Raw genomic sequence first — 15688 nt, forward strand, 5'->3', positions numbered from 1 at the left:
GAGCGGGTGTCACTGGTCATCAGAGGGCTTCACTGATCATCAGGATATTTGAGGAGTCCATGGGTGGGGATATGCAGACCTTGTTTTAGGTGGCAGGGTAGGGGATAGGGGGACTGAAGGAAAATGAATAAAGCAGACCCAGAGGAGGGACAGGTAGCTGCAATAAAAGAGGGGGCTAAAGGAGGGTGATGTGATCGCACTGTAGCCATACAGAGGTAGAGCAAAGGGTGAAGAGTTTGGAGAAACTGGAAGGAGGATCTGGGAGAGAAAAGAGGCAGGGTATTGAGGCTGCATGGCAGCATGAGGAGCTCCATCCTTCAGGACTTTGGAGCAGATGATGAGAGAGTGTGGAAGCCCACAGGGGTGTAGGTCACTGTGTGCATGGCATGGAGCTGGGGACGCCTCCCAGCACTTCAGGGTGGCCACTGCCGGGCAGGAACAGGTCCAAGCAGTCCCTGCTGAGCATGAGAACAAGGACACAGACACAGAGTGTAGCTTTGCTGAGGGATTTATTGATCATCAGAGGGTGTCATTAATCATCTGGGTCTTCATTGGTCGTCAGAGGGCAGCGCAGGTCATCAGAGGATGTCAGAGGGCATCAGAGGTGAGGAGAATCCTTGTCCCTGCAGGGTTTGTCCCCAAGAACTTAGGGCAAGAGAAGAAGGGCTGGCAGCAGCCAACAGGCCCAGGGCAAGATGTGGGTCCCCTTGGGACAGCAGCCACAGCTCCTGTCCCACCTGCACGGTGACCCTTGCCTATCCATAGGGCAGCCTGAGCTTGCCCCTTCCAAATCCCCTCCTCTGCACTGCCCCATAGAGTGCAAGGGAAGGTATGGAGGTGACAGTGCCCAGGTCCCCCTGGAGCAGGCCAGGGACAGTCCCCTCCATACCATCCATCCCCAGCCCCTGATCCCTGGTCCTCAGGGCTACGGGACACCCAAGGTCCCCAAGTGCCCTGTGGGGTTGCAGGTGTCCCCGTGCTGCTCACCTAGACACGCAGATCCAGGACCGCGCGTTTCTCACGTGGGGGATTCTCCTCTGCTCTGCTGAGCACGACCTGGGGAGAAAGGAGGTGTAGGGACACACCGAGGGACAATGGGAAATGCTGGAACACACTGGGAACACCAAGGGAAAAGGGACACACTGAGAGGCCCTGAAGGCGCAGGGACCCATTGTGGGTTCTAGAACACCGTGTCCAAAGCAAGGTCCTGTAGTCTGCTCAGCCCCAACTGCCCTCCATTGCCTCCTTCCCCTGCCCATTGATCGCCCACCGCGGGAGGGAGCCAAACAGAGGCCTTGGGGCCCAGGGGTGTCTCCAAGACCCAGGAAAACAGAGAAGACAGCAACACATCGCACCCCCGTTCTTATCCCAGGGTCACCCCTCAACTTACAGGACCAGGAATTTCAACGACGACAGGTGGTGGCTCCTGGGGAAGAAGAGCCAAGGGGCAGCCATGAGGGAACTGTGAGATTGGGTGTCCCCACCCAAGCCCCCTGTTTGGCCCTAGGGCTGCCCCCAACCCCATGGCTGCCAAGTTCTGTCTGCCCTTCTGCCCATGGAGAAACACAGGGTTGGGGTAGGACATAGGGACAGGACAGGAGCTTGGGGGGCCCAAAGCAAGGGGAATAGGGATGACAAAGAGATGAGACTTGGGAGTACCAAATGAAGAGGAATGAGGATCTCAAAGAGAGGTGAATGGGGGAAAATGAAAGAGAGGGGACTGGGGACCTAAACAGATGAGAATTGGGATGCCAAAGGAAGGAGATTTGTTGGTGCCAAAAGGATGGGGTATGAGGACCCAAAGTGAGGGCATTTGGAGCCCGGGGACTCACCACAACAACTTCTGGTGCTTGCACAAGTGGCTGTGGGGAGAGGAGTAGGAGAGGGAGTGAGAGAGACCTTGGCATCAGGGACCCCCATGGCCAATCCCCTCCAGCCCCAGCCCACATCCCCCATGGATGCTTCACCTGAGCTTCCACTGTGCAGCACAGGGCAGCGAGGAGCATCACGAGGCTGAGCGCAGCTGCCTTCATCTTCCTCTGTGCTCTGGGAGCTGAGTGAGGCTGCAGGAAGCAAGGGCTGCATTTATCCTCCCACTGTCCCTCCCACAACCCCCAAGTGCCCCTGGGTTTGGCAGGCTCCATTGGCACAGACTGATCTGGCATGCAGCCATCCCCTGCCCCAGCCCCGGGGCACAGGAGGCAACCAGGGATCAGAGGAAGAACATTGAGTGCTGGGATCCCCATGGCATTGAGCCCAAAGCTCCCAGATACCAGCACCTAGCACACCCCAGCCTTTCAGTCCCCAGGACCACCGTCCCCATATCAAGGCTTTGTCCAAGGATTCATCCCTGACTTCTCTTGAGTCCTGTGATGCAAGTTGTTGGGCTGATAGTTTGGGGAACTGGGGACACAGCATTTGGGGGAGGTGAGAGGGCAACTGGGATGTGGGCAGTGAGGAAATTAGGGAGATATTTGGAAAGCAAGGAGACATAGGGATATGGGGACAGGAAGATATGGGAGCATCATGGAGATATGGGGGCATCATGGGAACATGAGAATATCATGACAATATGGGGAAATCATGAAGATATGGGGATATGGGGACATGCAGCCAAATGGGAGCTGGTTGGTGACAGGGACCTGGAAGTCTGTGGGGACAGGTGGGTGATGGGGACACATAAGCACAGGGAGGCTGGCAGTGTCCACTCAGTGCCTTTGTGGTCATGCAGGAGGCCAGGAGTGAATAACAGGCCTGGGCTATGGCAGAAACGTTTCCTCCTTACCAAACCTAAAGACCATGACTTTTAGAATCATGGAATCTCAGAATCACGGAATACCTGAACCACAGAAGTCACAGACTCATAGAATCAATGAGTCATGGAGGCACAGAACCACAGAATCACAGTACCATAGAATTATCGAATCATGGAATCATTTAGGAGGGCCGAGACCCCTAAGGTCACGTCAGGAGATGTGTCATGTATTTTCTGCTCTCTTAAATAGCCAGCCTCAGAAGTCCCCACGTTTCATCCAGAAATCTGTGCCGCGTGTCTGACATGGCAGTAGTGCTGCCTCTGTCCAGGAGGACAGATTGTCATGAGGACACACAGGCAGGGAATCCAAGGCTGGGGGTGAAAATTGGCATTAGGTTCTGAAGTCACTGGGCTGTGTGCCTGAGCTTCAGCAGAACAAATGTGTCCTATGGGCTTTGTGTCATCATGATACAGCCTCCTGTCATGGCTGTAAGTGAAGCTTGTTTTATCCAGATGAAAGGAAGGAAATAATAGAGCACTGATAAATGGCTTAGAACTGCAAACAGCTCAAGGATTCTTCAAGGAAAGATGATAAGCCAATGTGAAATGCTCCATCCGACAGAACAGCCAGCTGGTCACAGCTTCACGGGGCATTTCCCATAAATAAGAGAGCTGTTGTGGGTCCTCTCTGAAAACAGCAGTTCAGTGTTTGCTTTGGAAATTGCCCAGAGAGCAGCCAGCTGGAAGAGCTTCCTTTGGGCTGATTCTGCTCTGCACAATCTTTGTCAGAGCTTAGCAGTGCTGCCTTATTCACTATATTTAAATACAGCGTGGCATTATTCCTGCTCTGGAGTTCTTTTGGAAAGAACCAATGAACTGCCTGTGCTGCCATCACTGAGGAGTATTGACTGAGGTGAGGAACAGGCTGTTTTTGTGATAAACACAAAGCAGGTGGTTAACACTTGATAGCAATTCCACGTGAAAGGTTCTCCTCAGGAAAACCCCTTGGCTGGTTTGAGGACATCTACAAAGAAATACTCAGGCTTTTGTAACAGCACAACACTGAACAAGTAAAATGTATGAGGTCTGAGTTCTCAGGCTGTGATCTCCCCCTGCAGTGATCTCCCCATCATGGCATCATGGCATCATTGAGGTTGGAATTGACCTCTCAGGTCATCCAACTGTTAACTCAGCACCATCAAGTCCTCCGCTAAACCCATAGCTGTGACCTGTCACCAGATCTGTGCTGTGTCACCCTGCTGGGCCCTGAGCCTGTGCTGCTGGGGAGCAGGTGAGGGACTTCCATGGCACGGCACGTCCTGGGTTGGGCTCAATGACCTTATCTTCTCCAACCTCGATGATTCTGAGAGTCTAGGACATTCACATTCTAGCATGCTAGGATTCTAGGTTTCTACATTTATAGGATTCTGTGTTTCTAGGATTCGACGCTTCTGGAATTCTAGAGTTATAGGAGTGTAGGAATTTAAGCACGTAGGATTCTTGTCTGTAGGATTCTAAATTTCTACTTTTCTTAGGTTTGCAGGATGGTAGGATTATAGCTTTCTTAGATTTCTGGATTTCTATGAAGTAGTATTCCAGGTTTCCAAGATTAAAGAATTATAGGGTTCTATGTTTCCAGGATTTAGGTTTTTTGAATGCTAGGTAGGTTTCTAAGATTCCACGATGCGAGGATTCTGGATTTCTTAGGTTTATAGCTGCCTAAGGCTCACTAAAGCCTTTTGCAAACCACAACAGGAAAAATAAGCTCTAATCTAATTTTACCCATTGTTTAAGGCTCACCACAGCAAGATCGAGTCTCCATAGATAACCATAGTTAGTCAGCATGGGTTCATGGAGGGCTCTGGTGAGGCTGCACCTTGAGTACTGGGTCCAGTTTTGGGCCCCTCGCTGCAAGAAAGACATTGAGGCTCTGGAGCAGGTTCAAAGAAGGGCGACAAAGCTGGTGAGGGGTCTGGAGCACAGGCCTGATGAGGAGAGGCTGAAGAAGCTGGGATTGTTCAGTCTGGAGAAGAGGAGGCTCAGGGGACACATTATTGCTCTCTATAACTACCTGAAGGGAGGTTGTAGTGAGCTGGGCTAAGGCCTCTTCTCTCGTGTAACTGGTGATAGGACTAGAGGGAATGGCTTCAAGCAGTGCCAGGGGAGATTTAGGCCTGACGTTAGGAAATAGTACTATTCTGAAATAGTGGTCAGGCACTGGAATGGGCTGCCCAGGGAGGTGGTGGAGTCACCAACCCTGGAGGTGTTCAAGGAACGTTTGGATGTTGTGTTGAGAGACACGGTTTAGTGAGAACTGTTGGTGATAGATGATGGTTGGACTGGATGATCTAGAAGGTCTTATCCAACCTTGGTAATTCTGTGATTCTGTGGTTCCTCTCTTTGCCATTTCCATTCGCTCTGACCTGCTCTGCCATCCCCAGGAAGAGCTCAGTGCACTCTCACAGAGGGCAGTCGTCCTTCCTTGTCTCCTCACCCATCCACTGTAAAGACTCTGTATCCCCCTGGTGCTGCAGTCCAGTTGTGGAAGTCATATAATTGTGTCTCTGTGGTCCAAACAAGAGCTCAAGCCTGAAACTGCACAAAAATTTCCGGCTCATCATATTTGGGTGTTTTCAACAGTGCAAAACACATGCCAATTGGGAAACATCATTAGGTTTAGCATGGCTGAGGAGCGCATCTATGGTATTTGTGTTCAGAAGGTGGCACACAGGCATCGGACCCATTGTGAGGCTTGGAGTTGTCCAAGCAGCACAGACACTCTGAGGGCATGGCTTTCCTAAAGGCTCTGTGCTGCATTTGCAGCTGCATGTGAGTGTGCAGGACAGCCCAGGACACTGCCATGACTTCTGAGGCCAGTCACATGAGAGCCCATAGAAAACTGAGGTTTCATCGGATGAGGAACAAAGATGTGTGTCAGCTCTGTAGTGCCTTGAGCTCCAGAACAGGCAGCAGATGGAGAACAGAGATGATCTGCCTCTTCTTTTGAGAGCTCATCCCTTTTGCCAGCTGCATAACTGCATGCTCCATGGAGACAAGTGAAAAAGGCACACTCAGGTGCCCTAAACAAAGGGGTCTGTTGTCGTACAAGATGGCCAAGTATATCTCCATCCCCTCTCTGGCTCTCAGCTGATGCTCAGGAAGGAAGTGTCTATCTCAGGGATTTCCCACACACTTCCCAAGCACTAGCACACATCCAGGAGCACCCCAGGCACCTTGGTCATCACCCAGGGTCTGTGTGTGAGCAACTGACTCCCTGCTGAAGGACCAAGGACTCAGAGCAGGAGCTCACATGCAGGCAACTCCTTGTGCATGCCTGAACTCAACCAGAGGAGTCCCAGCTCCTGTTGGTCCGTGGGGAGCAGAATCCCATTTCCATTGCTGGGTTTCCATGTAGGGATGAGGTGCTTGCACTGCCTCAGCTGTATCAGTGCCCTGCCCAGGGTTAGTCCACCCCTCCCTGTCCTGCTCTGTGTGCCCTTTTTGTTTTAGCAATCACACTCTGGTAGGACTAAGTATGTCTGGAGTTAGTCACTGTCCACTGGACGTTTGGTGGTTAATTTAAAGTACAGTACAAAGATTTCAAAGTACAGTCACGGTGCTGTTGTCTTTCAGGAGCTGTTGGCCATGGAGACCCAGGGACATCTCAGGGGAGATCAGTGGGTTGGATAGAAATGGCATCATCTGCTGCTGAGCTGTGCTGGGCTCCTGGGACAGAGGGAGCTCCTACAAGTCGTCAGTGCTGCAGTGAAACAGCTGTGCCCAGGAGCAGCTCCTGTGCAGCATACAGCAGGACTGGGAGCATGATCTGCAGGTGACAGAGAGAAGGAGGGGGAGAGCTTGCAGCCTGCATGGCATCTTAACAGGCTGAGAGTCCACTGGAGGAGCATTTCTCACAGCCCTTGACAAGGTAATTTCTCATTGCAGGCAATGTTGTGGCTTTTTCTGCGGGGATCACTATGCTGGTGACATCCCATTGCAGATCAGGCTGCAAACTCTGTTTCTTTATCATGGAAAAAGACCTGCTCCAGCCAAGGGCTTTCCTGCTGCAGCATCAGAGCACAGCCCTGAGGGCTGCGTGTCCCAGGACGGCTGCAGGCTGTGCAGCCGGGGCTGCAGCCGGGTGCCCAGGGCTGTCCTGCAGAGCAGGTCCCTGCTGTGCCCCAGGGGCTGTGTGCCGGGCCAGGGACTCTGCCGCCTGCCCGGCTCAGCACTCAGCACTCAGCACTCAGCACTCAGCACTCAGCACTCAGCACTCAGCCTGCCCGGGGAGCTGCCCACGGCGCTGTGGAGAGATGTGTGGAGGGAAGTAGCCCCCTGGCAGGGCAGGGCAGGGCAGGGGCCTTCTGCTGCCACAGCTGCTGCCTTGAAAGCTCCTTGATACCTCAGGTTTTTAATATGAGATTACTGTTTTTAAATTGTTTTATTGCTGTAGAACAGAGCTGACTCATCCACAGCCTGCAGCAGAGTTCCTTGCACTCTGTGGCACTGTCAGCCAGCAGCAGCCAGAGTTGAGAGGTCTTGCAGAAAGGACGGAGGCAGTGTAGGAGGTTTCAGAAGTCACTGAGTACGGTTTGCTTGGAGAAATCTGGAGTAACATTTTCCCTTTTATCCCTCCTCAAACAGGTGACTATGCCTTGAGGCAGCAGATGCCCAACAGCAGCTCCATCAGTGAGTTCCTCCTGCTGGCGTTGGCAGACACGCGGCAGCTGCAGCTCCTGCACTTCTGGCTCTTGCTGGGCATCTACCTGGCTGCCCTCCTGGGCAACGGCCTCATCAGCACAGCCGTAGCCTGCCACCACCGCCTGCACACCCCCATGTACTTCTTCCTCCTCAACCTCGCCCTCCTCGACCTGGGCTGCATCTCCACCACTCTCCCCAAAGCCATGGCCAATGCCCTCTGGGACACCAGGACCATCTCCTATGCTGGATGTGTTGCCCAGACCTTCCTGTTTGTCTTTCTGATATCTGCAGAGTATTTCATTCTCACCATCATGTCCTATGACCGCTACGTTGCCATCTGCAAGCCCCTGCACTATGGGACCTTGATGGACAGCAGAGCTTGTGCCACCATGGCAGCAGCTGCCTGGGGCACTGGGGTTCTCAATGCTTTGCTGCACACTGCCAGCACATTTTCTCTGCCTTTTTGCCAAGGCAATGCAGTGGACCAGTTCTTCTGTGAAATCCCCCACATCCTCAAGCTCTCCTGCTCACACTCCTACCTCAAAGAGATTTGGTTTCTTGTGATCAGTGCCTCTTTAGCATCTGGGTGTTTTGTTTTCATTCTTTTCTCCTATGTGCAGATCTTCAGAGCCGTGCTGAGGATGCCCTCTGAGCAGGGACGGCACAAAGCCTTCTCCACGTGCCTCCCTCACCTGGCCGTGGTCTCCCTCTTTGTCAGCACAGGCATGGCTGCCTACCTGAAGCTCCCCTCCATCTCCTCCCCATCCCTGGACCTGGTGGTGTCATTTCTGTACTCGGTGGTGCCTCCAGCAGTGAACCCCCTCATCTACAGCATGAGGAACCAGGAGCTCAAGGATGCAGTGAGGAAAATGTTGTCATGGTCACATTTCAGCAGGCATAAACTTCACATGTCTCAGCAAGTGACTCAGTCTGTACAATAACGAATTTATGTTCCTTACTGATTATAATATTTATTTATGTTTATCACTTCATTTTTCTTTGCTGTTCATATCTATGTGTGTGTGTGTAATTTTCATTAGTGGTTATCATGGTCCTACCCATATGTTTGGCTTCCTTCTACTTGTACTGAGGCATCACCGTGCTCTCTTTCTCCTGGAGCCCATAGGAACTCTGGCTCAGTGCTGACTTTCTCACAGCCTCCATGTTGCACCTCTGTGTCTGCAGGCAAATGAGATGCCAGCAGGCACCGTGGAGCTGATATAGGCTTGATTAGCAAATGGGATCAATGTATTAGCCGGTTGAACAATATATTACTTTAGCAGAAGGAATCAGTGTGTGCTCGTTGTAAAACTTCTGTGTTTAGCTTTGACTGGTGTGTGAACAGCCCTGTTTTTATCAATGATCCTGTTTCACAGAAGCTCTGAAATCACTTTTTTGCCTCCACCAGGTGCAAGGACTTGTTCTTGGGTTTGATATACCTGTTTGCACTTACACCAGACCAAGATAGAAAGTTGTTGATTGTGGCAAAACAGGCAATGGAAGTTTGCCAAATTGGGGGGAAAGAGCTAAAAGGTGAGCCAGGGTGCACCGTGATGAAGAGGAAGATGAACTAAAGGGGAGGAAGTAGGTGCTGTGAGAAGGAGGACATGTGGTGTCAGGGGCTGTGCTGGGGGCCCATCTCTGTACCACTGCACGCATGCTGCCCCACACAGTGCCTGCACTGAGCTGCCAGGGGCTGCCTGTGGGGCGGTGGGGCCGGGCTGTCCTGCAGAGGGGAAGGCACACGGAGCCTCATGCTGCGGGGCTGGGACCCCAAAATCAGACTGGAACTCAGCGCCCAGCTGCGCTGTGCTCACCTTGCCTGGCTCCCAGGTGCCCCCTGTGCTGCTCTGTCACTGCCCCTCTACAGGACAGGGGAGAGAACACATCTCAGCAATTCCTGGGTTGAGGCACAAAGCGTTTTATTCTTTCTTTGCTTAAAACCCAAAGACAACAAACTGTGTGTGTCAATGGCTACATATCACTGCAGGGTTTTTTGTTGTTGTTGTCTGTTTGTTTTTTTCTGCACACTTGGGATCAGCGATTGAATTCTGCGTCCCTTTCACGTTAATATATTATTTGAAACTGCACCTAACCCACAACACGTTACTGATATTCTATATAATATAAATTATTTCCAACACATACATCTGCTCACTGTTAGTTAGGATTTCACATCCTCTTCTTCCTTACCTATTTACTCTAATCCAAGTGATATGCCATGTTTCTATTTAATCTTTATTGTCTCCTGACCTGACTTTTTTTCCCTAATATTTAATAATAACTTCCCAAATTACCCCTGTGTACAAGTTGTTATTTCTGTTCTTGTTGTCAGACCCAGTCATTGTGTCACTGCAGCTCTGGTAATGATTCCTTTGCTGAACTCCAGACCATTCCAATAGCAGCTCTCTGGGTACTGAAGGGAAGGTTGCTAAGTTACAGAAACACACTTATCTAACAGGTGCCACTTGTAAGCAAAGAATCAATCTAATAAACAATTTCTTCGTGTGTGCTGCAAAAAGATGTGTTTTACTATAACACAGCCTTAGTTCTAGGATCTACAATGCTTTCTTTAGCTCAATATTACAAGGATCTAAATGAGAAATCAGTATTTTCCCCACAGTTCAATACATGTCCTGGTTCTTTATGGTCAGAATGATAATGTGGATGCTTTGACAGTACATCAGTTACACAGAGTGGTACAGAAATCTCCCTGGACTTTTGGAAGTCCTTTGGCATGGTCCCACATCACATCCTTATCTCTGTGGAGAGAAGTGTGAGATGGATTTGAAGGGCAGAGTGTTCATTGGATAAGAAATTGGTTGGAAGGTCGCAGCCAAAGGACTGTGGTAAATGGCTCTCTGGGAAATCGGCTCCACCAGGTGGAGGCTGATCACAAGTTATGTCCACAGGGGTCAGCCTTGGGACCAGAGCTGTTCAACGTCTATCAGAGGCATGGATGATGAGACAGAGAGCACCCTCAGCAAGTGTGCTGATGTCACCAAGCTGTGTGGTGCAGTTGGCATGACAGAATGAAGGGGTGCCATCCAGAGGGACCTGGCCAGGCTTGAAAAGTGGGCCCAAAGAAACAGCATGAGGTTCAACAAGATCAAATGCCAGTTTTTGCACTTGTGTTGGGACAATCCCAGGCATGAGGGTTGAATTCCTAGAGAGCAGCCCTGAGGGGAAGGACTTCGAGATGGTAGATGAAAACCTTAACAGGAGCCAGCAGTGTGTGCTTGCAGCCTTAGAGGCCAACTGCACCCTGGGCTGCATCAACAGAGAGGTGGTCATCAGAGCAAGGGAGGGCACTGTCCTTCTCTACTCAGCCCTCAGAAGGCCCCATCTGGAGCATGATGTAAAGCTTTTAGAGAAGGTCCAGAGGAAAGCCACGAGGGTGATCAGAGGGCTGGAGGACCTCTCCTGGAAAGACAGGCTGAGGGAGATGGGAGAAGAAACAGCCTGGAGGAGAACACGTTGCAGCCTTCCAGTACTCACCGAGAGCTCAGAAAGAAGATGGAAATCAACTTTTAACATGGGCAGATATCACAAGGTACAAATGTTTTAAATTACAAGAGTTGAGATTTAGATTAGAGACTGGGAGGATCGTTTCAGAGAGAGGGTGGTGAGGTCCTGGCTGTTGTGGTGTTGTGATTTTTTTTAATGTCAGTATTCCACACCGAAACATCATGTGAATCAGTGGGAGTTAAAGAGTTAGCGTTCTGGTTCCACTTGCTGCCTTTTATGGGCATTTTGAGCATTCTGATGGGAGGGGAGGGGCAGAATTCCCTGGAGCACATGGTGTGAAGAGGAAGATAGGTGGAGATCCAGACTGCACCACAGTGGCTCTCCCTCAGGCCCCACTCAGTTTGCAGCAGAGAAGGGCATGTGCTTCCCTTGTACTATCGTGGGGACTCACACTTTGGGCACACTTTGGTTCAGTAGGATTTAGTAAATTACCATTCCTCCTCAGATCGTTGCTGTTGTGATCCATTTGTTAAACCCATCTACTAGCTCTCGGCCCTTCCACCTCTCCTCGAGTGCGTGGCCTCCCTGGGGCCTCCCTGCACCACCAGCATCACCAGAAAAGTCCCAGGTCTGGTTCGCTCCTCTGCTTACTACCCATTCTTGATAGTTCAGGTAAGCAGTGAAGAAATTGTTCAGGGAAGCCTGCGACCTATGCAAAAGGATTTCAGGGGTTAGGGCGAATGGCTGAAGGAGTGGCTTCACAAGTGGTATTTTTCTCTCTCCTTCTGGGGTGGTGAGGGATGCAGAGCAGTCTAGGAAATGGCAGACTTCGAATAAGTGGCAGAAAGGTTGGTGCCACCACAGAACTCTGGGTTCTTTTCCCATGGGGAGGACGGAAGAGAAAAGTGGATGTGAATTGAGAGCAAATCTAAAGAAATGTGTGTGTAAAAACCAGAGTGAAGTATGGGTAAAGCACGTAGAGAAGTGTGAATAAAGCTGGACTAAAGTGTGAATAAACTTGAAGTGTGAGAAAGACCAGGAGCAAAGTGTGGGTAGACCAGGAGTAGAGCGTGAGTACACCCGGAGCAGGGTGTCAGTAAAAATCGGAGAAAAGTTTGAGTAAACCCAGAGTGAAGTGTGAGTAAACTTGAAGAAATGTTTCAGTAAACGCTGAGGAAAGTGTGAGTAAAACACACACACACACAAAATGTGAATAAACCCAGAGTAATGTGTGAGAGAACTTGGAGTAAAGAGTGAGGTGGGCTTTTCAAGGATCCCTGCATTACATTTGTGATACTGTTGTGTGGGGAGGTGCAGCAGAAGTCACCTTCACAAAAGGAGAGCAAATAATCCAAATTCTTCTGCAAGCTGGTTTTGCTATTAAGCGAGGCAAAGTGAATGGACCTGCCCAGGAGATTCAGTTCCTAGGTATAAAGTGGCAAGATGGGCGTCATCACATTCCAGCAGATGTGACCAACAACATCACTGCTATGTCTCCACCCACTAGCAAGAGAGAGACACAGTCTTTTCTGGGTGTAGTGGGCTTTTGGAGACTGCATGTTCCAAACTATAGCCTTATTGTGCACTTCCTTCATCAGGTGACGCGGATGAAAAATGACTTTACATTTCAAAAGCAGCAGGCTTTTGAACAGATTAAAGAGGACATAGCCCGTGCCATGGCCCTAGGGCCAGTATGGCTGGGACAGGATGTAAAGAACATCCTGTACACTGCTGCTGGAGAGAAAGGTCCCACTTGGAGTTTGTGGTAAAGATCCTCAGGAGAGACCCGAGGATGATGCCTGGGATTTTGGAGGCGAGTATAAAGAGGGTCCAAAGAGTGCTACACTGCAACTGAGTAGGAGATCTTAGCTGCATATGAGGGGATTCGGGCTGCTTCTGAAGTGGTCGGTACTGAAACACAGCTCCTCTGGCACCTCGACTGCCAGTGCTGAACTGGATGTTTAAACGAAAGGTTCCCTCCACCCATCATGCAACTGATGCCACTTGGAGTAAGTGGGTTGCACTGATTACACAACGAGCGCGGATGGGGAACCTCAGCTGATTTGCAACCCCTGGTTGGATAACAGTGAAACTGACACTCAGTGTCCAGACACAGGCATCAGTTTAATGTGAATCTGTGCACGACAGTTATCTGTAAGGTACTGGCACTTCTACACTTATTTCCATGTGCAGCTACACCTTGTGATGTTTTAAGAAATAAAAGTAAGCCTTGTGTTACTTAACAACTCAATGAGAGGAAGAGAAAGAATAGAGAGAGATAGAGTAGGGGGGTAGGGAGGAAAGAGGGACAGAGAAAGAGATCACAGGTCTGGGTTCCAGCTTTGATCCAGCAGAGAGAAGTGGAGGGTCTTTGACTTGTAAGCGTGCTTGTCTCATAGTTTTGAAGCAGGAAAGTCTCCAAACAGGACCTCAAGGATCTCTCTGGCGTCCTTCTGTGGCTCCTAGTTTTACAGGTGTGCCATCCAGGGCTGTGAGTGAGGTGGCAATAAACAAGCCCATCAAAAACAAGTTTGCAGTCAGAACTTCATACAGGACAATGGTAACGTTTGGACAGAGCAAGGCTGTCTCATTTTTCACAGGATTCCCTCCTCCCCAAGTGTCCAGCCTTCAGTCTGTTGACATGGCAATGCTCTTCCAAGCTATTAAAACAACTCCAGGCACACCGCAGGCAAAGCGTCCTTTTTTTGTTGGTCTGCTACGTAATGCAGGACCTGAGGGCTGACACAAGTGCAAGGAGAAAGGAGAACAGCGTGCAAAGGTGGTGCAAAGAGAGCAGCACTGAAAAGAGCACGTCCTGCTGCTGCCCATGGCCGTGGCGCCAGGGAAGCAGCAGCACAACTCCAAGGCAGCAGAGAGGGAGCGCCCAGCGGGCGGTGAGGGGCAGCCCCACAGACACCAGGGCTGCTGCAACGTGTGGCATTGGGCTCTTGGTTCCTGCAGCCCTCTGTGTGCAGGGCTGCTCTCTGAGATACAGATGATAGTCTAATTTCATTATTATTATTATTATTATTTTTAATCTACTCAAACAGCCAAGTGCTTGAAGAATAGTAAAGATTTCAGGAGTAAGAAAAAAAAAATGCACATGGGAAATATAAATTAATAATATTATTTAAGTGGAGTAAAAACTATTGCAAGAATTAAAACAATTAACAGCGAAAAAAAAAAAAAAAAAAAATATTACATGATGCCATTCCCAGCTTTTCTTGAGTTTGTGGTAATCATGTGAAGATGATGAAGATATAATTAATGCTGGAAAACCATACATAGAAATAGTTTCTTGAGGACATTGTTGAGCTCCCGGTTCCTCATGCTGTAGATGAGGGGGTTGACTACAGGAGGTACCACTGTGTATAACAGTGCCAGCACAAGGTCCAGAAATGGGGAAGAAAGTGATGGGGGTTTCAGGTAGGCAAATGTGGCAGTGCTGAGAAACAGGGAGACCACGGCCAGGTGAGGGAGGCACGTGGAGAAGGCTTTGCGCTGTCCCTGCTCAGAGGGCATCCTCAGCACGGCCCTGAAGATCTGCACATAGGACAGCACAACGAAAACAAAACAAGCCAGAAAGATTAAGGCACTAAATATGATAAGCCCAACTTCTCTGAGGTAAGAACCAGAGCAGGAGAGCTTGAGGATCTGGGGGAGTTCACAGAAGAACTGATTGATGGCATTGCCTTGGCAGAGTGGTATTGAAAATGTATTGGCAGTGTGCAGCAGGGAATAGAGAACCCCAGTGCCCCAGGCAGCTGCTGCCATGGTGGCACAAGCTCTGCTGTCCATCAAGGTCCCGTAGTGCAGGGGCTTGCAGATGGCAACATAGCGGTCATAGGACATGATGGTGAGAATGAAATACTCTGCGGAAAACAAAAACAAAAAGAAAAAGACCTGTGCAGCACATCCTGAGTAGGAGATGTGCCTGGTGCCCCAGAGGGCATTGGCCATGGCTTTGGGGAGAGTGGTGGAGATGCAGCCCAGGTCGAGGAGGGCGAGGTTGAGGAGGAAGAAGTACATGGGGGTGTGCAGGCGGTGGTGGCAGGCTACGGCTGTGCTGATGAGGCCGTTGCCCAGGAGGGCAGCCAGGTAGATGCCCAGCAAGAGCCAGAAGTGCAGGAGCTGCAGCTGCCGCGTGTCTGCCAACGCCAGCAGGAGGAACTCGCTGATGGAGCTGCTGTTGGGCATCTGCAGTTCCTGGGCATGGAGTCCTGTGCAGAGTGCAGAAAATAATGACAGAAGTCAAGATAACTTGCAGACACTCTCCTCCTCCTGCAATGCTATAGAAATGTTTCTTTCTTTGAAAAATGTTCATTTAACTCCATAACTTCAATTTCCTTGCATGAGCTTTAGTGTACCTTAAGAAGTAGAAGCTGAAAGAGCTCTTACTTTCCTCTCATTTCCTAATCATATCTCAGCTTCATAGATAATTTCCTCTTACAATCAATTTCCATCCCTCATATCTTTATGCTGTCTGCACTCACAGTGCCCATCCCTACCTCTTTTCTGCCCTTAAATTTCTGTTAGAGAAAGCTGTCTGTTTTCAGGATAAGAGCATTATTCATGTCAGCAGAAAACGATAGCAATTTCAGCTGAAAGCACTTTAGGAGAATGTTCATATAAGGGCAAATTGTGAATGGTACAATTCAGGATTCTCAGAGATGTGTTCATATTTCACATCTCCTTTCAGAATTCTGCCTCCAACTCATTCTCCTTCCCTAAGAACAGGTGTTGGAAAATCCCTGCCTTGTCTCT

The 15688-nt window shown here is 50.0% G+C and overlaps 2 protein-coding genes across 2 annotated transcripts; one reads left to right on the top strand and one right to left on the bottom strand.

Moving 5' to 3' along the window:
* The first annotated feature begins 7422 nt into the window (after window positions 1-7422).
* LOC149914548 (olfactory receptor 14C36-like) lies at window positions 7423-8397 on the top strand. The gene has a single exon (XM_090126421.1). It carries the CDS (start codon window positions 7423-7425, stop codon window positions 8395-8397), a length of 975 nt encoding a protein of 324 aa, XP_089982547.1.
* Window positions 8398-14188: 5791 nt separating this feature from the next.
* Window positions 14189-15121, bottom strand: LOC149914549 (olfactory receptor 14J1-like). The gene has a single exon (XM_090126422.1). It carries the CDS (start codon window positions 15119-15121, stop codon window positions 14189-14191), a length of 933 nt encoding a protein of 310 aa, XP_089982548.1.
* Window positions 15122-15688: the final 567 nt, after the last annotated feature.

This window comes from Phasianus colchicus, chromosome 29, assembly GCF_987193195.1.
Source record: "Phasianus colchicus chromosome 29, bPhaCol1.hap1.1, whole genome shotgun sequence".
NCBI lineage: Eukaryota > Metazoa > Chordata > Aves > Galliformes > Phasianidae > Phasianus > Phasianus colchicus.